The following is a 21,172-nucleotide window of genomic DNA, read 5'->3' as shown; positions in this document are numbered from 1 at the left end:
TTAAGGAATGGTCAATAGGTTTATGACCATATTAAAGCACTGTACTGTATTCACATTATGATTCTCTGATTCAATATAAGAACCTATTTCTCAAGAAAATAAACCCAGATATATGATACACTCCGCCCTATGGAAGGCAATAGGGTTTGAACAAAGCACCATATTATTTCAAATATTCTACATACTACACATTTGATCATCATCCATCTACAGCCTTAGTCAACTGTACGATAACATGATATACCATGATAAACATTATAGAAGGGCGGAGTTGCTAGCATTAGGTCAACAGTATGTGGTATATTCATGTGGTCTTCTATGTGTATCTAGATGTACACTATGCATGCTTTCTATCATTGCTTTTAGCTTGACGTAAGGCCAAGACCATAGGTGTCCAGAAAGGCGGCTAACAAATAAAACGTGTTAGTGAGTGTATTAGCTGTGTTAAGATTTAGGTTGGGTCTTAGTGGGCTGTTACTTAAGTTTTAGCCACAGTAGCTACCTAGTGTTTCCAGAGCCAGGAGCAAAGCAGGAGGACAGCCAGGCTGAACCCCAACACCAGCAGAAGGACCAGGAGCAGGGGAACAGTCTGAGAGGGGCCTAGGGGGGAGGGCCTGGAGCGGGATGGTCGGGACCGTATGTACTGGTCCACTGAGTCCCCCAGGCTGTAGTGTCTGGGGCAGTAGCCCAGGTCTCGACGGGCCTTCTCGATCTTGAAGGTGTGGCTCACTGCAATGTTCCTCACCTAGGAGGATGCAGAAAAGATTCAGGGAAATGGTTGCCAGGTACCTGACTGTCTCTGCATTCAACAAAGTTAACTGTCTTGGTTGTTAAGACTTGACCCGTTGGTTAAAGCAGAAACAGACTGGCACCCAACACCCAGTTAAAGGAATAGAGTTAAACAAGCTGTTAAGGAGAAGACTGTTAGTGGTCTGTACTGTGCCCCTGTCTCTCGCCCCCGCCTCTTTGCCAAGAAGGCAGCTTAACAAACTCAACAGCACTCCTTCACTCTTGCCCAATCAGGGTGCACTGAGATGGGCATAGTGCTCAGTACAGCCTGGGAGGCAGGTTAGGAGCTCTGGAGCTTCAAGGGAGTTTGACTCCATGCTAATGTCTTTGAATAACCTCAGTTTACCAACATCCTGCCACCCCGTGTGAAGGATGTCTCGCTAGTCCCTATATCCCCTTACTGCACGGAGGATACGATGTCTGCATGGAAAATACCTGTCGTGACAGAAGCTCTCAGACAAACCCGGTGGCTCAGTGTAACACAGAGATTCAGCAAGTTTCCTATTGTCACGCTGGGGTAAATCCATTTGAATTCACTTTTTGACAGCACCCCTTTTGTGAATGAAACCTTCCATACATATTTGCCTTCCATACAAGTTCTCAGAAAGGGACTTTTTGAACCTGAATGTCAAAACATTCAAGATATAAAAGTGATCCAAGTTGCTCCCTTTTGCATACCCCACCATACCATGAGACATCCATGTCTTCATCACTGGAAAATATAAACGGTTGAGATTGATATAATTTAAAAGCGCATGAACAGGATTTCAAACTATTTAATAATTTCTTGAAAAAAATGTTTTTTTATAATATTTTTTTAAATTTCTGAACCATTAATGTCAATTGTCTAAATATCTGCATATGTTGCGGTTTAGACCCTATTTACATAATCTGAGATTTTTGTGTTGTGCCCACCATTAAAAACTATACTTTTGAAAGAAATTATGAAATAGTTTGACAACCCTGTTCATAAGCTTTTAAATAATATCAATCTCAACCGTTTATCTTTTCTAGTGATGAAGACATGGATGTCTCATGGTATGGTGGGGTATGCAAAAGGACTTAACTTTGAACACTTTTACACTATATATACAAAAGTATGTGGACACCCCTTCAAATTAGTGGATTTTGCCATTTCAGCCACACCTGTTGCTGACAGGTGTATAAAATTCAGCATACAGCCATGCAATCTCCATAGTAAAACATTGGCAGTAGAATGGCCTTACTGAAGAGCTCAGTGACTTTCAACGTTGCACCGTCATAGGATGCCACCTTTCCAATAAGTCAGTTCGTCAAATTTCTTCCCTGCTAGAACTGTAAGTGCTGTTATTGTGAAGTGGAAACGTCTAGGAGCAACAACGGCTCAGCCACGAAGTGGTAGGCCACAAAAGCTCACCGAACGGTACCGCCGAGTGCTGAAGCGTGTAGCGCATATAAATCTTCTGTCCTCGGTTGCAACACTCACTACCGAGTTCCAAACTGTCTCTGGAAGCAACGTCAGCACAATAACTATTCGTCTGGAGCTTCATGAAATGGGTTTCCATGGCCGAGCAGCCGCACACAAGCCTAAGATCACCATGCGCAATGCCAAGCGTCGGCTGGAGTGGTGTAAAGCTCACTGCCATTCGACTCTGGAGCAGTGGAAACGTGTTCTCTGGAGTGATGAATCACACTTCACCATCTGGCTGTCCAACGCACGACTCTCGGTTTGCCATGAGAACGCTACCTGCACGAATGCATAGTGCCAACTGTAAAGTTTGGTGGAGGAGGAGTAACGGTCTGGGGCTGTTTTCATGGTTCGGGCCCCTTAGTTCCAGTGAAGGGAAATCTTAAAACTATAGCTTCCAACTTTGTGGCAACAGTTTGGGGAAGGCCCTTTCCTGTTTCAGCATGACAATGCCCCCATGCACAAAGCGAGATCCATACAGAAATAGTTTGTCAAGATCGGTGTGGAAGAACTTGACTGGCCTGCACAGAGCTCTGACCTCAACCCCATTGAACACCTTTGGAATGTTACTTTTGGTCATGTAGTGGATCTTTTGAATGTTTTGGTATTCATGTCTAAAAAGTCACTTTCTGACCACTTCTTCCATCGGCTAACATGTATGGAAAGTTGTGTTTAAAACAACAGCGATTGAATTCAAATGGATTTACCCTTTGGAGACTTAGCATGTATGTCTCTCTGTACACCTGTCTGTCTCTGACGGACCACTGACTGCTGTCTGTTGTTAGCCCAGCAACAGGACCGTTGAGCAGAGTAGTGATGTTGTCCAGTAATGGTTCAGGTTAGGAGATAACCCTAAAGCAAGGGAACTACTTGGATTTGAGCCTGCAATGAGGTCAGTTCCTATGTCCCCAGTGTTGAACTTCCTGACCCAGTCAATCAAGGTAGATGTTGGCTCTAACCACAGATCTAGGATTACCTTACTGTAAGTCACAGACAATCCTAGGAGGAATAAAATAATGTCTGACCCTGGATCAGTGATTATGGGGCAACTTCTCCCTACTCCATCCCACCCTTCCAGGAGAAATACACACAACAGGCTAATATTTTATTCACAGGACAATTATCGATCTCCCAGTGGCAGCCGCCAGAATGTCTGACTGAAGCAGCTCCTGGACCAGGATATTATTTCAACTATCTCAATAACTTTCACATACATTTGAAGTAAGTATTCAGATATATTTCATTTGAAAAGACTAGTCATTCAATATTTTAATGCATTTGAAAGTTCACTAGTGTATAAAACAATTATTGCCCTTATGCCCTCAGAACAGCCTCAAATCATCGGGGCATGGACTTTACAAGGTGTCGAAAGCGTTCCACAGGAATGCTGGCCTATGTTGACTCCAATGCTTCCCACAGTTGTGTCAAGTTAGCTCGATGTCCTTTGGGTTATGGACCATTCTTGGTACACACACGAAACTGTTGAGCATGAAAAACCCAACAGTGTTGCAGTTCTTGACACACTTAAATCGGTGCGGCTGGCACCTACTACCATACCCCAAATCTTCTTTTGTCTTGCCCATTCACCCTCTGAACGGCATACATACACATACACAATATGTCTCACTTATCTCAAGGTAGGTTAAATCCTTCTTTAACCTATCTCCTCCCCTTCATCAGCACTGATTGTGACATCAATAAGAGGTCATAGCTTTCCCCTGGATTCCCCTGGTCATGGAAAGAGCAGGTGTTCCTAATGTTTTGTACACTCAGTGTACACTTGGAAAGTATACAAAACATTTAAATACACTTACTTAAATACTATCCCATGTGTTTAACCCAGGTATTTGAAAAATAGTATTTGAAATAACTATTTGAAAATCCTTTAAAATAAACTCAGCAAAAAGAAACGTCCTCTCACTGTCAACTGTGTTGATTTTCAGCAAACTTAACATGTGTAAATATTTGTATGAACATAACAAGATTCAACAACTGAGACATAAACTGAACAAGTTCCACACACATGTGACTAACAGAAATGGAATAATGTGTCCCTGAACAAAGGGGGGGGGGGGGGGGTCAAAATCAAAAGTAATAGTCAGTATCTGGTGTGGCCACCAGCTGCATTAATTACTGCAATGCATCTCCTCCTCATGGACTGCACCAGATTTGCCAGTTCTTGCTGTGAGATGTTACCCCACTCTTCCACCAAGGCACCTGCAAGTTCCCGGACATTTCTGGGGGGAACGGCCCTAGCCCTCACCCTTCGATCCAACAGGTCCCAGACGTGCTCAATGGGATTGAGATCCGGGCTCTTTGCTGGCCATGGCAGAACACTGACATTCCTGTCTTGCAGGAAATCACGCACAGAATGAGCAGTATGGCTGGTGGCATTGTCATGCTGGAGGGTCATGTCAGGATGAGCCTGCAGGAGGGGTACCACATGAGGGAGGAGGATGTCTTCCCTGTAACGCACAGCGGTGAGATTGCCTGCAATGACGACAAGCTCAGTCTGTGCTGTGACACACCGCCCCAGACCATGACGGACCCTCCACCTCCAAATCGATCCGCTCCAGAGTACAGGCCTCGGGTGTAACGCTCATTCCTTCGACGATAAATGCGAATCGTTTGGTGAGACAAAACCGCGACTCGTCGGTGAAGACCACTTTTTGCCAGTCCTGTCTGGTCCAGCGATGGTGGGTTTGTGCCCATAGGCGAAGTTGTTGCCGGTGATGTCTGGTGAGGACCTGCCTTACAACAGGCCTACAAGCCCTCAGTCTAGCCTCTCAGCCTATTGTGGACAGTCTGAGCACTGATGGAGGGATTGTGCATTCCTGGTGTAACTCGGGCAGTTGTTGTTGCCATCCTGTACCTGTCCCGCAGGTGTGATGTTCGGATGTACCGATCGTGTGCAGATGTTGTTACACGTGGTCTGCCACTGCGAGGACGATCAGCTGTCCGTCCTGTCTCCCTGTAGCGATGTCTTAGGCGTCTCACAGTACGGACATTGCAATTTATTGCCCAGGCCACATCTGCAGTCCTCATGCCTCCTTGCAGTATGCCTAAGACACGTTCACGCAGATGAGCAGGGACCCTGGGCATCTTTCTTTTGGTGTTTTTCAGTCAGTAGAAAGGCCTCTTTAGTGTCCTAAGTTTTCATAACTGTGACCTTAATTGCCTACCATCTATTAGCTGTTAGTGTCTTAACGACCATTCCACAGGTGCATGTTCATTAATTGTTTATGATTCATTGAACAAGCATGGGAAACAGTGTTTAAACCCTTTACACTGAAGATCTGTGAAGTTATTTTTTACGAATTATCTTTGAAAGACAGGGTCCTGAAAAAGGGACGTTTCTTTTTTTGCTGAGTTACAAATTTGGTTGACTATTTGGTTTTTACAAATTACCATTCAAATACTAAAATAAAAGTACTTGTATTGCGATGTGTATTTGAAAATACTAAAGTACACAGAAAAAGTATTTTAAATACCAGATATTCAAATACACATGTATTTGACCCCAGGTCTGTTTGACATAAGCCATTTCCAGTTCAATCATATCCATGAAAGAGAGAGAACATCTACATTTGAGTCACTTAGCAGACACTCTTATCCAGAGCAACTGGATATATTTTCATACTGGTCTCCAGTGGGCATCAAACACACAACCCTGACATTGCAACCACCATGCTCTACCAACTGAGCTACACAGAAGGTAAGATGGAGGGTGCCTATACATTCTGGGCAGTTATTGCTGTTTGCAGTAACAGATCGACTTTTTTCAACTGCATCTCAACGGTCTCATCAGTTCCTCTCCTGACTGCTTCTAAATGGGCTCATCAGTACCTCTCCTGGCAAACAGTGTAAAGAAGCATCGCTTCTCCATCTACCAACACCCAAAGCTGTGAATTCATGAAATCTCTCATTTTGATTGACCCTGATCCATAATAAACCGTATGTATAAGAGATAGGATCAGGAAGGAAGGGGGGTCGGTGCGCCTGGAAAATACTTCCCTAATGAAGCCTCCGTGAGACAAACAAAAATCTAATGAAGGATCTAGTAACCCAAGCTCCCCTTAACCCAAACACGCACGCACACACACACACACACACACACACACACACACACACACACACACACACACACACACACACACACACACACACACACACACACACACACACACACACACACACACACACACACACACACACACACACACACACACACACACACACACACACACACACGTCATTCCACCAATTAGATGTCTCTAGGTAATATAACTTAGTAAAAAAATAAATATATATATATATATATCACCTGATTTTAACATTCTGTCATAAAGAGCACATGTTCAACTTAATAAAAAAACATTGTTTTCCCATCTCAAGAGGTTCAATAAATAAAATACTATAGTAAGTCCTGTTAAGCGCTAAATAAAGTAACAGGGTTGACCGAAACAGGGTTGACGACTTGTGACAAGGGAAATGGAAGCTTGTTGGGTGCAACAGGGAGGGGCAATTGAATGCAAGTTTCACCATTTTTTATTTATTGTTAAAACATTTCTAGCCTGTCTATCTATGGGTAACAAGGTTGACGTATTAATGCTCAACCCGCTCAGTATTCCACCACAAAACACCAGAAAATGCCCAAAAAGTATCACACCTTGATCTGTAAGTATCACACCGGTCTTTGTGCTTGTCTCCACCCCCCTCCAGATCAAATACATTTGTATTTGTCACATGCGCCAAATACAACAGGTGTAGACCTTACAGTGAAATGCTTACTTACAATTACTCCTAATAAATTATCTGAGAACGGTACTATCCTCCCCCCGTGTCTGCATCTGGGTCATATCCTGTGTCGTCATAAAAAGGGTAGAACCAGCTTACCTGATTTTACACTATGATTTGACTATTAGATGTTCAACGTTTCTTTTGAAAAAGTTTTTAAAAAATGAATTGTTTCATCATATTAAAACGAGAGTTCAGTTCACGTAACAGGGTTGACCTTAAGATTAGGGACATGATTTTTTTAACCTTAAAATGGATCAATAATCACATGAATAAATAATAATCTTCAGAAGTGACTTTGTCAAACCAACAAAATAACTACGGCTTTACAATGATGGTGAAAACTTGGATAAATGTTGGGATTAAGTGTGTTAAAATATTCCTAGAAGTCACAGAGGATGCAAAGAGGGACATGCCCAAATGCAGAATTGTAGCACTTTAGTAAGTCTTTATTCCCCCCAAAAAATCAGATTTATTGAATATTCCACGTGGTCAATATTGAAGGGCACTTCATGGCTTTCAAATTTGTGCACAATTTCTACTTAAAATATCAAAGGTACTCATTTTGTGGAACGACCCTGCCACCGTGGCCCAGTGGGGTTCTACACTGACTGAGACATGTCACCATGACCCAGAATGCAAAAACTTCAGATCTTTACAACTCAAACAGAGTGATAGGTCTAAGTAAATTCAAAATGTTCTCCCTTCCATGTGTTTGCTCTTTGTATCGAGTATGTGACAGGAAAGAGACTGTTACTGTCACGCCCTGACCTTAGAGAGCCGCCACCGAAGTAGATGCCCACCCAGACCCTCCCCTATAGGTTCAGGTTTGCGGCCGGGAGTCCGCACCTTGGGGGGGGGGGGGGGGGGTACTGTCACGCCCTGACCTTAGAGAGCCGTTTTATTTCTCTATTTGGTTAGGTCAGGGTGTGATGTGGGGTGGGCATTCTATGTTTTGTATTTCTGTGTGTTTGGCCGAATGTGGTTCCCAATCAGAGGCAGCTGTCTATCGTTGTCTCTGATTGGGAATCATACTTAGGCAGCCTGTTTTGCCACCTTAGTTATGGGTAGTTTTTTTCTGTATAGTTTATGCACCATACAGAACTGTTTCGGTTTTCCCTCTTGTATATTTTGTTAGAGTGTTTTGTGATCAAATAAAATCATGAACACCTACCACGCTGCGCTTTGGTCCGATCCTCATAACGACGAGAGCCGTGACAGTTACACTTAATTAATACACTGAATATGTAACACTGGAAAACATGGCATATTTCTCAACAACGTTTTCTTGCAAGTGTGGTGAGGAAGGTTGGTCCTCACATCAGTGCTCGGCTGCAATGTAAAACTGAGAAGGGAGAAAGGAGGAATGAAGAAGAATGGGTAAAAAGGCAGAGTAAAAATGGGAAGTGAGAAGAGGGGTTAGGTGTAGAAAGAGCTATGAAGGTAGGTAGGTAGGCAGGTAGGCAGGCAGGCAGGCAGGTACATATAGATAGGTAGGTAAGTAGTAGATAGGTACTGTAGATACATAGCTGTATGCTTACCTCATTTCTGGTGAAGAGCAGAGGGATCTCCACTATTGGCCTCAGAGCCAGGTGTAAACATTCCATCAGAATGGCTGTGAAATACACACCCCAGATGAGGAAGGAAGACAGCAGCGTGGCAGGTCTGAGCTACGAGCAGCATACTATTACAACAGTTTGGCAAGTATGAAACTGGTGTGTATCCTGACAGATTGTGGCTGGTGTTGGGCATGATCAGCGTCCTGTTACAGCAGCGTGGGTATTTGTGTGCGTGCGTGCGTGCCCGTTTGTGTCTCCTACCTGCTGAATAGACCAGTGAGACAGGCAAGTGTATCAACGGCCGGCTGTACCCCAGCTTCTCAAACTAGAGAGGAGGGGAAAGACAGAGAGGATATCAAAGACCAAGACAAGATGAACTATATGTGTTAATCACCCAAAGAATATATAGAGTTACTCACCAGTGGTGTTAACCATTCAAACAGGTTGACAGATTCCCCGTCGTTGATGAAGTAGGCCTGTCCACTCTGAGGGAGAAAGGTTGATATTACTATGTATACACCCCCACCCCAAACACACACAGGCCTAAATATGTACAATGTGTACAAATGCCACTTGAAGGTAGAACAAACAAGTGCTGAAACGATCATTGGTATCCATGGAGATGGTGAGTAGTAGTAAACTCACAGCCACACAGTTCCTCTTGGGTGTGAGGCTTTCAGCAGCCAGGACGTGGGCCAACACCAGGTTGTCCACATGGACCCAGTTCATCTTGGCCTGGCGGTTTCCAAAGCTAAAACTGAACAACCGGCGCTCCACATTCACCTGGGGAGAGAGGGAAGGAGAAGTGGAGAGAGAGAGAGAGAGAGAGAGAGAGAGAGAGAGAGAGAGAGAGAGAGAGAGGGGGAAGGAGAAGTGGAGAGAGAGAGAGAGAGAGAGAGAGAGAGAGAGAGAGAGAGAGAGAGAGAGAGAGAGAGAGAGAGAGAGAGAGAGAGAGAGAGAGAGAGCGGGTTGATAATTCAACTGAATTCAGGTTAGACTGTATTGTTGTGCTGAGAGTATGTCTGTTCTCATGTGAGTGTGTTTGGGGTTGTGTACGTGTATCAAGGCATGCATGGGTTCGTGTGTGTACAATGGTCTGACATTGAGTGAGGGGAGAGGTAAACTGTATTATGGGAAGAAAGATTAAAAAGCCTCTAAGCAGCTGTCCCCATAGTGAACCGGGAACTGCAGCATCCCAGCCCTGTTCTACCCAGCCCAGCATAGAGTATTCCTTCCCTTCATTCTCCCCAGGGGAGAGAGAGAGAGGGGTGAAACAGGATACCTTAAGAGGATCCATTAATAATATATCCTCACCAGGTACACATTCTGCCAGCCAAGGATCTAAACCCTAAGAGAACCTCTATACCTGATAGAAGGGCATTGAGACTGGGCTGTCATTTTATTGTGTCACCCACACAATTAAATAGTACACAGACATTTATCCCTATGGTGCCGCCGTTTTCGATGGAAAGTGACAAATCAGGTGGAATGTAGAGATGTCTCAGTTCTTTTCATTGTGATTCTATGTGGTAGGTAGGTGTACGGACGCTCACCATAACCCTGTGTAGGTGTCGTCTCTCTTCTGGCCCGTAGATGCCTGAGGGTCTCAGGACACAGGTCCGCAAGAGACCCCCACCTTCACAGAAGAGAATGCCATTGAATAATGAACTAAATCTGGCAACACTGAAAGTTTGTTACAAATGAGTTACTCCACCGTGTAATTACTTGTAACTGAGTCTAGAAATGTAAATTCCACTTAACTGCAAGATAGTGTACTATGCAAATGTATGTAGGTTACTGTAATACTGTATGTAAGTAGTAGTAATAGTTCATCAACATATATAATATGCTAACCTTTGCTTCAACCTGAACCCATCTTCCAGTGTTAATATATTTCCTCTACATCCCATCTTTATAAATGCATGACTGGTCCAGGAGAGTATATAATGACATAGCGCCATGCTCCTAGTTTCATTTAATATATAAATAAGTGGTCATTGATAGGGGGTTATGTTTCCCCGAAGGAGGGGCTGAAGGCATCACACCTATTTAACCAAGCACTCACTGGAATCACACTAATGCAGTAAGAGAATTCCTACACATCTTTGAGAGAGACGACCTCTACATGGGTTTATGTTAATAGATACATTGTGTGTATCAATGTCTCCTGTGACTCTGACTGTCAGTTTTACAGTAAGTATGTACGTGACATCTGTCTGTGACGAGAGTCTGTACTGCATGTCTGGTACTACTGCTACTAACTGTGTGTCTCTGTGTGTAAGTACATCCCTGTGTGTGTGTTGCTTGAGACAAAACGGTGTCGGGTGAACACTGCTCTCCAGTCTCAAGTGGCATTGTGCTTTCCAGCTCTAAATTGAACTGGTGTCAGCAGGTCCAGATGGATTAGGTTGCACACACATGGATAGCTTGGTTTCCATGCCAACCTCACTCACTCACAAATACACACAAGCACATGTGCACACGACCACACACACACACACACACACACACACACACACACACACACACACACACACACACACACACACACACACACACACACACACACACACACACACACACACACACACACACACACACACACAGTTTGGCTGTGGAAACATACAGCATCCATTCATACACACTGAGAATCATAAGACAATGTCAATGACCTGAACACATCATTTCCATTTGAGGATATCATCACTGTCTTGATGCTGTAAGTAACCCCTATCCTATCACCTCAAGACCATGCCAGACAAAGTCACAGTGTCTCTGCCATAGACACATAATTATAATAATAGATCTAACACTGTATATCTTCAGTCTATTTCTAGGGTCTCTCTTACCTTTGAGTGAGCGTCCATTGGCTGTTAGGACCATCTGGTCAGAGATAGATTTGGTCCTGGAGTAGTGGTCTATGTGCTGGGACAGCAGAACGCATCATATCTATTCATATCAATCCATGTGTTTTATTATTTCCTAAGACATAGCCATCAGTGGACCTATTCATTGTTACTGCTGCTGCTGAGGAAAGTACAGGTAACTGCCAGAATAAAGAAAACACTTGAGTAAATGAGGGATACAAAGTATATTTAAAGCAGGTGCTTCCACACAGGTGTGGTTCCTGAGTTAATTAAGCAATTAACATCCCATCATGCTTAGGGTCATGTATAAAAATGCAGAGCTGTTTTGATGGCAGTATATTAATTAACACATTTATGATGTTGTTTCCTTTATTTGGGCAGTTACCTGTATGTCCTTCAGAAGAGGTTGCAAGATAGATGCATGTCAGAGGTGTGACACTCATACTGTACACACCACACACACTCACTCTCTCTCACACACACCCCGCCAGTGTCAGGTTGACAGGCTTTGGGCCTCCAAGCTATCCTAAACTGTGTAACTCTACTCATGCGGGACTTATACAGTCATGTAAGCTGGAAGGAGCAGCTCTGGGAGAAGATTACATTCATGAGCTTCCTTTATCAGCCTGGTTCTGGATGTCATGTACACCTTGTCAGCTTCAATCTCAAGGTTTACTGGAAAACATCACATAGCAAAGGTGCCCAGTCCTTTAACCAATTGTATGTACCACATGAAAAGTAAACTATGAAAAAAGATCATACGTTGTGTTTTCATCAACCCAGAGCAAACACTTATTCTATATAGACACAGTAAAGCTAGCCTGGGTAAAGCAGACAGAATGCTGCACTCACTTTCATTCAGTCTGGTTTACCCAGGCTACAGTAAAGCTGCTCCTCATTGGGACATCCTGTTCTTACTCACCATGTCCAGGGGCACACAGGGCAATGAGTCCTCGTCGCCCTCCTCTATGGGTTTGCCAGCAAACGTCACGTTGATCGTACTGGTGTAGACCAGCCTGGTGATGCCCTTCTCCACACACACTGAAACAAGCACACACACACACAGGGTTATCATTGGGCCAAGTCGTTTAACTGACAACACATTCTTATTTAGGAGTTTACTTAATATTCTAAACCTGGGTCATGACTCAAAAGCCTATTAGCCCACTGAGCTCCAGCCTAGTCATTAGCTCTGGGAGTTAACACACGTCTGTAGGTCTTGGACAAGAGACTGTTCTACACTACCTCCAACTACATTTAGCAGGCATTATATGGCTACTCATATATGGCTGTACTGTTACACTGCACCCCATTAGAAGCCCTTCAACAGGTCTCTTCCACTATTTCATCATAGGGGCCAAACGTTTACACATTATTGTGAAGGAGGGCCAAAAATGTTTCACCTCCTAGGACGTCTTGTGCCTATAAAAATGTATTTACATACAGTATGTTGTGCAAAGATAATACTGTATGTAATGTAAAGAATGTGTTGTTAATCTAAGGAATGGTCTACCTGTCTGTGTGAGAGGGGAAGTTGATAAGTGTGACAATAGTTGAAGAGTGAGGTGAGGAGGGAGGTGAGGAGGGAGGGGAGGAAGGAGGGGAGGAGGTAGGGAAGAAAGAAGGGGAGAGGTAGGGAAGGAAGGAAGGGAGGAAGGTGGGAGGAGGGAGGGGAGCTTGTTACCATTAATGACGTTGTTCGTCCCTCCGACGTTGACCGACTCCACCTGCTCTTTCCTCAGCTGTGAGACACAGAACAGAATAACTTTTAACACTGTTTGTGTGGGAACTAATGTGTAATGTGTAACTAATGTGTAACCCTAAATCCGGAACCATGGGCAGCCTCTTAGATATCATCCTGACCAACTTGCCCTCTAAATACACCTCTGCTGTCGTCAACCAGGATCTGAGCGATCACTGCCTCATTGCCTGCGTCCGTAATGGGTCCGCGGTCAAACGACCACCCCTCATCACTGTCAAACGCTCCCTAAAACACTTCAGCAAGCAGGCCTTTCTAATCGACCTGGCCCGGGTATCCTGGAAGGATATTGACCTCATCCCATCAGTAGAGGATGCCTGGTTGCTCTTTAAAAGTGCTTTCCTCACCATCTTAAATAAGCATGCCCCATTCAAAAAATGTAGAACTAAGAACAGATATAGCCCTTGGCTCACCCCAGACTTGACTGCCATTGACCAGCACAAAAACATCCTGTGGCGTTCTGCATTAGCATCAAATAGTCCCCGCGATATGCAACTTTTCAGGGAAGTCAGGAACCAATACACACAGTCAGTTAGGAAAGCTAAGGCTAGCTTTTTCAAACAGAAATTTGCATCCTGTAGCACTAATTCCAAAAAGTTTTGGAACACTAAAGTCCATGGAGAACAAGAGCACCTCTTCCCAGCTGCCCACTGCACTGAGGCTAGGAAACACTGGCACCACCTATAAATCTAATAAATTATCGATCATTTCAATAAGCATTTTTCTATGGCTGGCCATGCTTTCCACCTGGTTACCCTTACCCCGGCCAACAGCTCTGCACCCCCTGCAGCGACTTGCCCAAGCCCCCCCCCCCCCCCCCGCTTCTCATTCACCCAAATCCAGACAGCTGATGTTCTGAAAGAGCGGCAAAATCTGGATACCTACAAATCAGCTGGGCTAGACAATCTGGACCCTCTCTTTCTAAAATTACCGAAATTGTTGCAACCCCTATTACTAGCCTGTTCAGCCTCTCTTTCGTATCGTCTGAGATCCCCAAAGATTGGAAAGCTGCCGCGGTCATCCCCCTCTTCAATGGGGGAAACACACTAGACCCAAACTGTTATAGACCTATATCCATCCTGCCCTGCCTTTCTAAAATCTTCTAAATCCAAGTTAACAAACAGATCACCGACAATTTCGAATCCCATGGTACCTTCTCCACTATGCAATCTAGTTTCCGAGCTGGTCATGGGTGCACCTCAGCCATGCTCAAGGTCCTAAACAATATCATAACCGCCATCGATAAAAGACAGTACTGTGCAGCTGTCTTCATCGACCTGGCCAAGGCTTTCGACTTTATCAATCACTGCATTCTTATCGGTAGACTCAATAGCCTTGGTTTCTCAAATGACTGCCTTGCCTGGTTCACCAACTACATCTCAGATAGATGTCAGTGTGTCTAATCAGAGGGCCTGTTGTCCGGACCTCTGGCAGTCTCTATGGGGGTACCACAGGGTTCAATTTTCGGGCCGACTCTTTTCTCTGTAAATATCAATGATGTCGCTCTTGCTGCTGGTGATTCTCTGATCCACCTCTACACAGACGACACCATTCTGTTTACATCTGGCCCTTCTTTGGACACTCTGTTAACCTGTTTAGGATGGGGGCGCTGTTGTGACTATTTATGCTAATCGTGTAATTTTTGAAACGGCTTCCCACAAAGTTCTTGATCGTACAATATGCATATTATTATTATTATTGGATAGAAAACAGTCTATAGTTTCTATAGGAGTTGAAATTTTGTCTCTAAGTGGAACAGAGCCCATTCTACAGCAATTTCCCTGACATGGAGTCAGATTACAGAAATTTTGGCCACTGTTCTGGAGTCAGTTAAAAGGGCACTGTTATTGCTATGACTATACGGACACTGCTTACGTCTTCCCCTGGATGTCTTTACGTGATGACGATTTGAATGGGGTCGATTGCGCGTTCACAGGCACTATAAATTAAAAAACCCTGAGGCTAGTCACTCTTTTGGAGCTGCGTCATGCGCCTAGAGGACACCGACCCGCACCTGTTCCAAGCATTAGTGGAGGGAGTAATATTACTCTGGTCATGTTTCTACTCGTTATGGGAGTTAAAAACATCATAAGGTAGTTAATTTAAAGCGTTTTATAGCAATTTATATCCGTTTAGTGCGATTTTGGGACATTTATTTCTGAAACGCTGTGAATTGCTGGGCACGCTTCCAGTTCATCCCGAACGCAGTTGGCATTTCCACATGGCAAGAGGACAGCTTTCCACCAAAAGACGATTGGACCCAAGAAAGGATCCTTTGCCCAAGATACTGATGGAAGAACAGCTCAAAGTAGGACATTTTTATTATGATAAATCGTGTTTCTGTCGAAAAATGTTAGTGGCTTAGGACGCCATGTTTTTTGACGTAGCTTCGCTTGGCGCAAGCTGTATTGAAAAGTAAGGATAATTAAAAAAATGTAATTCCGCGATTGTATTAAGAATTAAATTGTCTATCAATCCCTGTCCACCCTATATTTTTTAGTCACGTTTATGAGTATTTATGTATAAGAGTAGATCACTGTCTAAGTGGCGCACAGACTTTTTCTGACCAGCTGAGCTACATTTCACATTGTCTAACCATGATTTTGGTGGCTAAATATAAACATTTTCGATCAAACTCTATATGGATTGTGTAATATGATGTTACAGGAGTGTCATCTGAAGAATTCTGAGAAGGTTAGTGAAAAAATTAATATATTTTGGCGATGTTTACTTTTATCGCTCACTTTGGCTAGAATCAATGCTGGGCTGCTATGTGCTATGTGCTATGCTAATATAACGATTTATTGTGTTTTCGCTGTAAGACACTTAGAAAATCTGAAATATTGTCTGTATTCACAGGATCTGTGTCTTTCGATTCGTGTATGCTGTGTATTTTTACGAAATGTTTGATGATTAGTAAGTAGGTAAACACGTTGCTCTAAGTAGTTTTTCTATTCCATTTGTGACGGTGGGTGCAATTGTAACCTATGCCATCTACCTGAAATATGCACTTTTTTCTAACAAAACCTATCCCATACCATAAATATGTTATCAGACTGTCATCTGATGAGTTTTTTTCTAGGTTAGGGGCTATAAATATCTTAGTTTAGCCGAATTGGTGATAGCTACTGGTGTTGGTGGACAAATAAAAGATGGTGGATTATGCTAATGTGTTTTTAGGTAATAGATGTACATCTTTACATATTGTGTCTTCCCTGTAAAACATTTTAAAAATCGGACATGTTGACTGGATTCACAAGATCTGTGTCTTTCATTAGCTGTATTGGACTTTAATGTGTGAAAGTTAAATATTTTAAAAAAATATTGTTTTTGAATTTCGCGGCACTGGTTTTTCAGTGGGGGTGGGGGGGGAGTGCCGCTAGCGGCACTCTCATCCTAGACAGGTTAACAAACCTCCAAACGAGCTTCAATGCCATACAACACTCCTTCCGTGGCCTCCAACTGCTATTAAATGCTAGTAAAACTAAATGCATGCTCTTCAACCGATTGCTGCCTGCACCCGCCCACCCGATTAGCATCACTACTCTGGATGGTTCTGACTTAGAATATGTGGACAACTATAAATACCTAGGTGTCTGGCTAGACTGTAAACTCTCCTTCCAGACTCACATTAAGCATCTCCAAATTAAATTGAGAATCGGCTTCCTATTTCGCAACAAAGCATCCTTCACTCATGCTGCCAAACATACCCTCGTAAAACTGACTATCCTACCGATCCTTGACTTTGGTGATGTAATTTACAAAATAGCCTCCAAAACTCTACTCAGCAAACTGGATGTAGTCTATCCCAGTGCCATCCGTTTTGTCACCAAAGCCCCATATACTACCCACCACTGTGACCTGTATGCTCTCGTTGGCTGGCCCTCGCTATATTTTCGTCGCCAAACCCACTGGCTCCAGGTCATCTATAAGTCTTTGCTAGGTAAAGCCCTGCCTTATCTCAGCTCACTGGTCACCATAGCAACACCGGCCCGTAGCATGTGCTCCAGCAGATATATTTCACTGGTCACCCCCAAACCCAACACTTCCTTTGGTCGCCTTTCCTTCCAGTTCTCTGCTGCCAATGACTGGAACGAATTGCAAAAATCACTGAAGCTGAAGACATATCTCCCTCTCTAAATTTAAGCATCAGCTGTCAGAGCAGCTTACCGATCACTGTCCCTGTACAAAGCCAATCTGTAAATAGCACACCCAACTACCTCATCCCAATATTGTTATCTATCTTCTTGCTAATTGCAATTATTTCGCCTTTATGGCCTATTTATTGCCTTACCTCCCTTACCTCCCCTTCTACATTTTCACACACTGTACATAGCTTTTTCTATTGTGTTATTGACTGTATGTTTGTTTATGTGTAACTCTGTGTTGTTGTTTTTGTCGCACTGCTTTTCTTTATCTTGGCCAGGTCGCAGTTGTAAATGAGAACTTGTTCTCAACTGGCCTATCTGGTTAAATAAAGGAGAAATAAAAAACAAAAAATCTAATTAAAGTAATGACACCCTTTATAAAGTCACTTCAAAAAGTTAGTAAATCTCCTGCTATATGACCACTACCTTCAGCCTGTCCTTACCCACCAGCCAAACACACAGACAAGCTTTCTAAGTTACATAATCATCTCCTAGCTGACTGTAAATATTTCAGAGCGTGAGAGAGAGACTCAGTATCAGGCAGAGAGGGACAAGAGACACAGGTGATACTACAATGTGAACAATTGAGTTTCACTAACAAAGCCTCCATTCAGTATGTTATGATTTATCCTACTCTGGAACCCATAGACAGGCATCCATTCCATCTCTGTCACACGCCACTCAAGTCGTTGCATTTAAGACAAAAAATGTACTCTGTACCGTATTCTTGGAACAGTGTTACAGGAGACCAACAACTATGAGTGATGGTTTTTGAATTGTTTACATTCCCAGTCAGCTAAATGAATAAAGAAAGTAGAAGGGTTCAATTCTACCCTCCATCTGTTCAGGAACTCACCTGTTCTGGGCCTGACATCCCATAGGAAGCGGTGTGGAATATACAGTCGACCCCCTCACAGATCTTATACAGAGAATCATAGTCCCGGATGTCGCTCTGCAAGGGGAGAAAATCAGTATTACGAAAGACAATGATATGCTGTGTTTTTTCCTCTACCCTATGACTGTACTTCACTGTTATACAGTATGTAATATAACAGTACGATAAACCATCAGATTTAACTGTCTCATGTTAGGAACAGTCAACCCTTTGTTGTATTCATATTAGAAAGAGCGGCTCTGATATTAAAGTGTCAGTAATGTGAGGAAACATTTGACATAATTCATCCAGTCTGCTATGGAACTCTCCGCCTTCTTTTCAAGGTGAACTATCTTGTTGGGTAAGATGACAGCTTGAACATATAGTACATGCTATGTCCATGTATTAGCCAATTATTAGTAAGTACAATTAAGTTAAAGTGCCATGAAGGCTGCACCTGAAACCTGAATCAGAGCCCCGGCCTCCTTCTGTCCTAGTCAACACCTGGCACCCTCAACTAGATCACTTACCTGTGTCTTTATACCTGAGCCATGTATACCCAACCTTATTAGCCCCGTCTACCCTGGGGTATATGAGGAGAAATACTACACTAAAGACACTTGAATTTCAATGTATCCCCCTGATAACATACAGTGTTCTCTCTCTACTTTTTCAATTACGATATTAACAAAGGGGTAATTTCAAACTAGTAATCATTTAGGTACAATGATCAAAAACAAAAGTAGTGGTGTAAAGTACTTAAGTAAAATAACTTTAAAGTACTACATCAGTTGTTTTTTGGGGTATCTGTACTTTACTTTACTATTTATATTTTGGCCAACTTTTACTTTTACTTTACTACATTCCTAAAGAAAAGAATGTACTTTTTACTCCATACATTTTCCCTGACACCCAAAAGTACTCATTACATTTTGACAGAAAAATTGTCCAATTCACACACTTATCAAGAGAACATCCCTGGTCATCCCTACTGCCTCTGATCTGGCGGACTCACTAAACACAAATGCTCCAGTTGTAAATTATGTCTGAGTGTTGGAGTATGACCCTGGCTATCCGTCAATATATATATATTTTTTAATTGTGCCATCTGGTTTGCTTAATATACGGAATTTGAAATGGTTTATACTTTTACTTTTGATACTTAAGTACATTTTAGCAGTTCCATTTACTTTGATACTTAAGTACATTTAAAACCAAATACTTTTAGACTTTTACTCAAGTAGTATTTTACTGAGTGACTTTCACTTTTACTTGAGCCATTTTCTATTAAGGTGTCTTTACTTGTACTCAAGTATGACAAATTAGTACTTTTTCCACCACTGAACAAAAGGAAAGCAACAAAACCCTGGGAAATCCAGGACTGGAGTTGCGTACCCCGGGGATGAATCTTAACTTCCACTTAAGTCAAATTTTTACTTTGTCAAGCATTGATGACAGTGACATACTAAGTAAACATTTGAAAGTTGAAAGTTAGGATTTGCCCCGAAGTGACTAGTGCGTCTACTCTACCTACCTGATGGAAGACAGTACCATCTGGAGTATCCCACTGTGGCTTGTGAAGATCCAGCAGCACCACAGACACTCCCTGGCTGACCAGAGCTCTCCCCAGCCTCAACCCGAAATACCCTGCTCCCCCGGTCACCAGCACCCTGCCTGTCCCCATCCCTGCCCCTCTCAAGGCCTGATCAGTCACTTCATCCAGGCGGGGGGCTGGACACTCTGGGCTGCTGCACCAGGCACCCACCACCCCGTTGGCCCTGTGTCGGGAGGTTGGAGTTGGGGTAGAGGTTAGGTCTGGGGCTGGCCGGCTCACCCAGGACTGGAGCTGATGGTTGAGGTGGTGGTTGTGGAGGTGTCTATTAGCCTGTATACGGCACCCAGCACTGCCTGGGTCAGGCAGGGGGACACAGGGGTAGGGCAGCTGCTCTACCTGGCACAGAGAGCCTCCGATGTCCTTCATACTGGGGCCACACAACTCCATTCAGACTCCTCTTGGGATAGATGGAATTCGGAACCCTGTGAGGGACAGGGGGTTCAAATGGTAGGTACCTCATCATTACAGCTATTCTCCATAAGATACACGGTAGCCACCTTCATCGGCTATAACTAATAACATTTTCTTTGCCAATTAATTTACATGACCAGACTATAAAAAATAACAAAGAAATACTAATTCATTTGTCTGAGTAATCAATAGAGTAAAGTACAGGACTAAAACAAGTTTGACTGTGAGTCAGTCTGTACAATGAGTCATCGCGGAGACCGCTGCAGATACAGACAGACACCATGTGCCATTGTCTATTCGGATGTCAACCTCTAGTTATTTTATCTCAATTGTCACATAAAAATACTAGTTCCGTGATACTATTTCCTTCTCTATACTACACTGGTGATTTCCTACGACAAAGTTGAGTTGAACGTATGGGTATCTAACATTGACCTACAGCCAAAATGCGCAGATTCTAAATGTTTTTTTTCTTTCTGTTTCATATTTTACAACGGTCTTAAAAGAAACATACAATATCCCATCAACCTTCTGAATAAACCAAAATATAGGCCTACCCAGTGATGCGCGGATCTGGTTGCCACATTACTTTCCATTGTAAATTATGTCACTAAAACGACTTTGGTAAATAGGCCTACTGTACCTTTCAACGTAATGTCATATATCTGCTTATGTCCATTGAATACATATCATTAAAAGATCCCCCTTTTTATATTTTGACACCCCTCTCGCAGGTCCCTGCAGTCTACGCTGACAACCTTTGCCTGACAATCACTTGTGGCTTCACCTGAGACGCGTTACCGTAGGGTCTGGATGAAACGCGCACACTCTGACTAAGATCATGTTTCACAGGTACAAAATCAGCAAATGTACAGAATACCTATTTGTCATTCCTTCACAAACCTC

At 43.2% G+C, this 21,172-nt stretch overlaps 1 protein-coding gene across 1 annotated transcript; it reads right to left on the bottom strand.

The window, feature by feature from the left end:
* Positions 1-502: 502 nt before the first annotated feature.
* Positions 503-20,242, bottom strand: LOC120040629 (putative short-chain dehydrogenase/reductase family 42E member 2). The gene is made up of 11 exons (XM_038985710.1): positions 19,775-20,242; positions 18,223-18,318; positions 13,144-13,201; positions 12,382-12,500; positions 11,442-11,517; positions 10,146-10,228; positions 9,238-9,375; positions 9,012-9,077; positions 8,854-8,917; positions 8,575-8,648; positions 503-745 (listed from the first exon to the last, which is right to left on the bottom strand). The coding sequence occupies exons 1-11, from the start codon at positions 20,240-20,242 to the stop codon at positions 503-505; spliced, it is 1,485 nt and encodes a 494-aa protein (XP_038841638.1).
* Between the last annotated feature and the right edge of the window lie 930 nt (positions 20,243-21,172).

This window comes from Salvelinus namaycush, unplaced genomic scaffold, assembly GCF_016432855.1.
Source record: "Salvelinus namaycush isolate Seneca unplaced genomic scaffold, SaNama_1.0 Scaffold37, whole genome shotgun sequence".
NCBI classification, from domain to species: domain Eukaryota; kingdom Metazoa; phylum Chordata; class Actinopteri; order Salmoniformes; family Salmonidae; genus Salvelinus; species Salvelinus namaycush.
The sequence above is the reverse complement of the archived record's forward strand: the minus strand, read 5'-3'. Positions and strand labels throughout refer to the sequence as shown.

Excerpts from the sequence above, each read along its gene's own strand:
- LOC120040629 (XM_038985710.1), bottom strand. The coding sequence starts at position 20,242 with ATGGAGTTGTGTGGCCCCAGTATGAAGGACATCGGAGGCTCTCTGTGC. Across the intron at positions 12,501-13,143 it reads GACGAACAACGTCATTAATG|TGTGTGTGGAGAAGGGCATC; the intron begins GTAACAAGCTCC and ends TGCTTGTTTCAG. Across the intron at positions 8,918-9,011 it reads TTGAATGGTTAACACCACTG|TTTGAGAAGCTGGGGTACAG; the intron begins GTGAGTAACTCT and ends CCTCCTCTCTAG.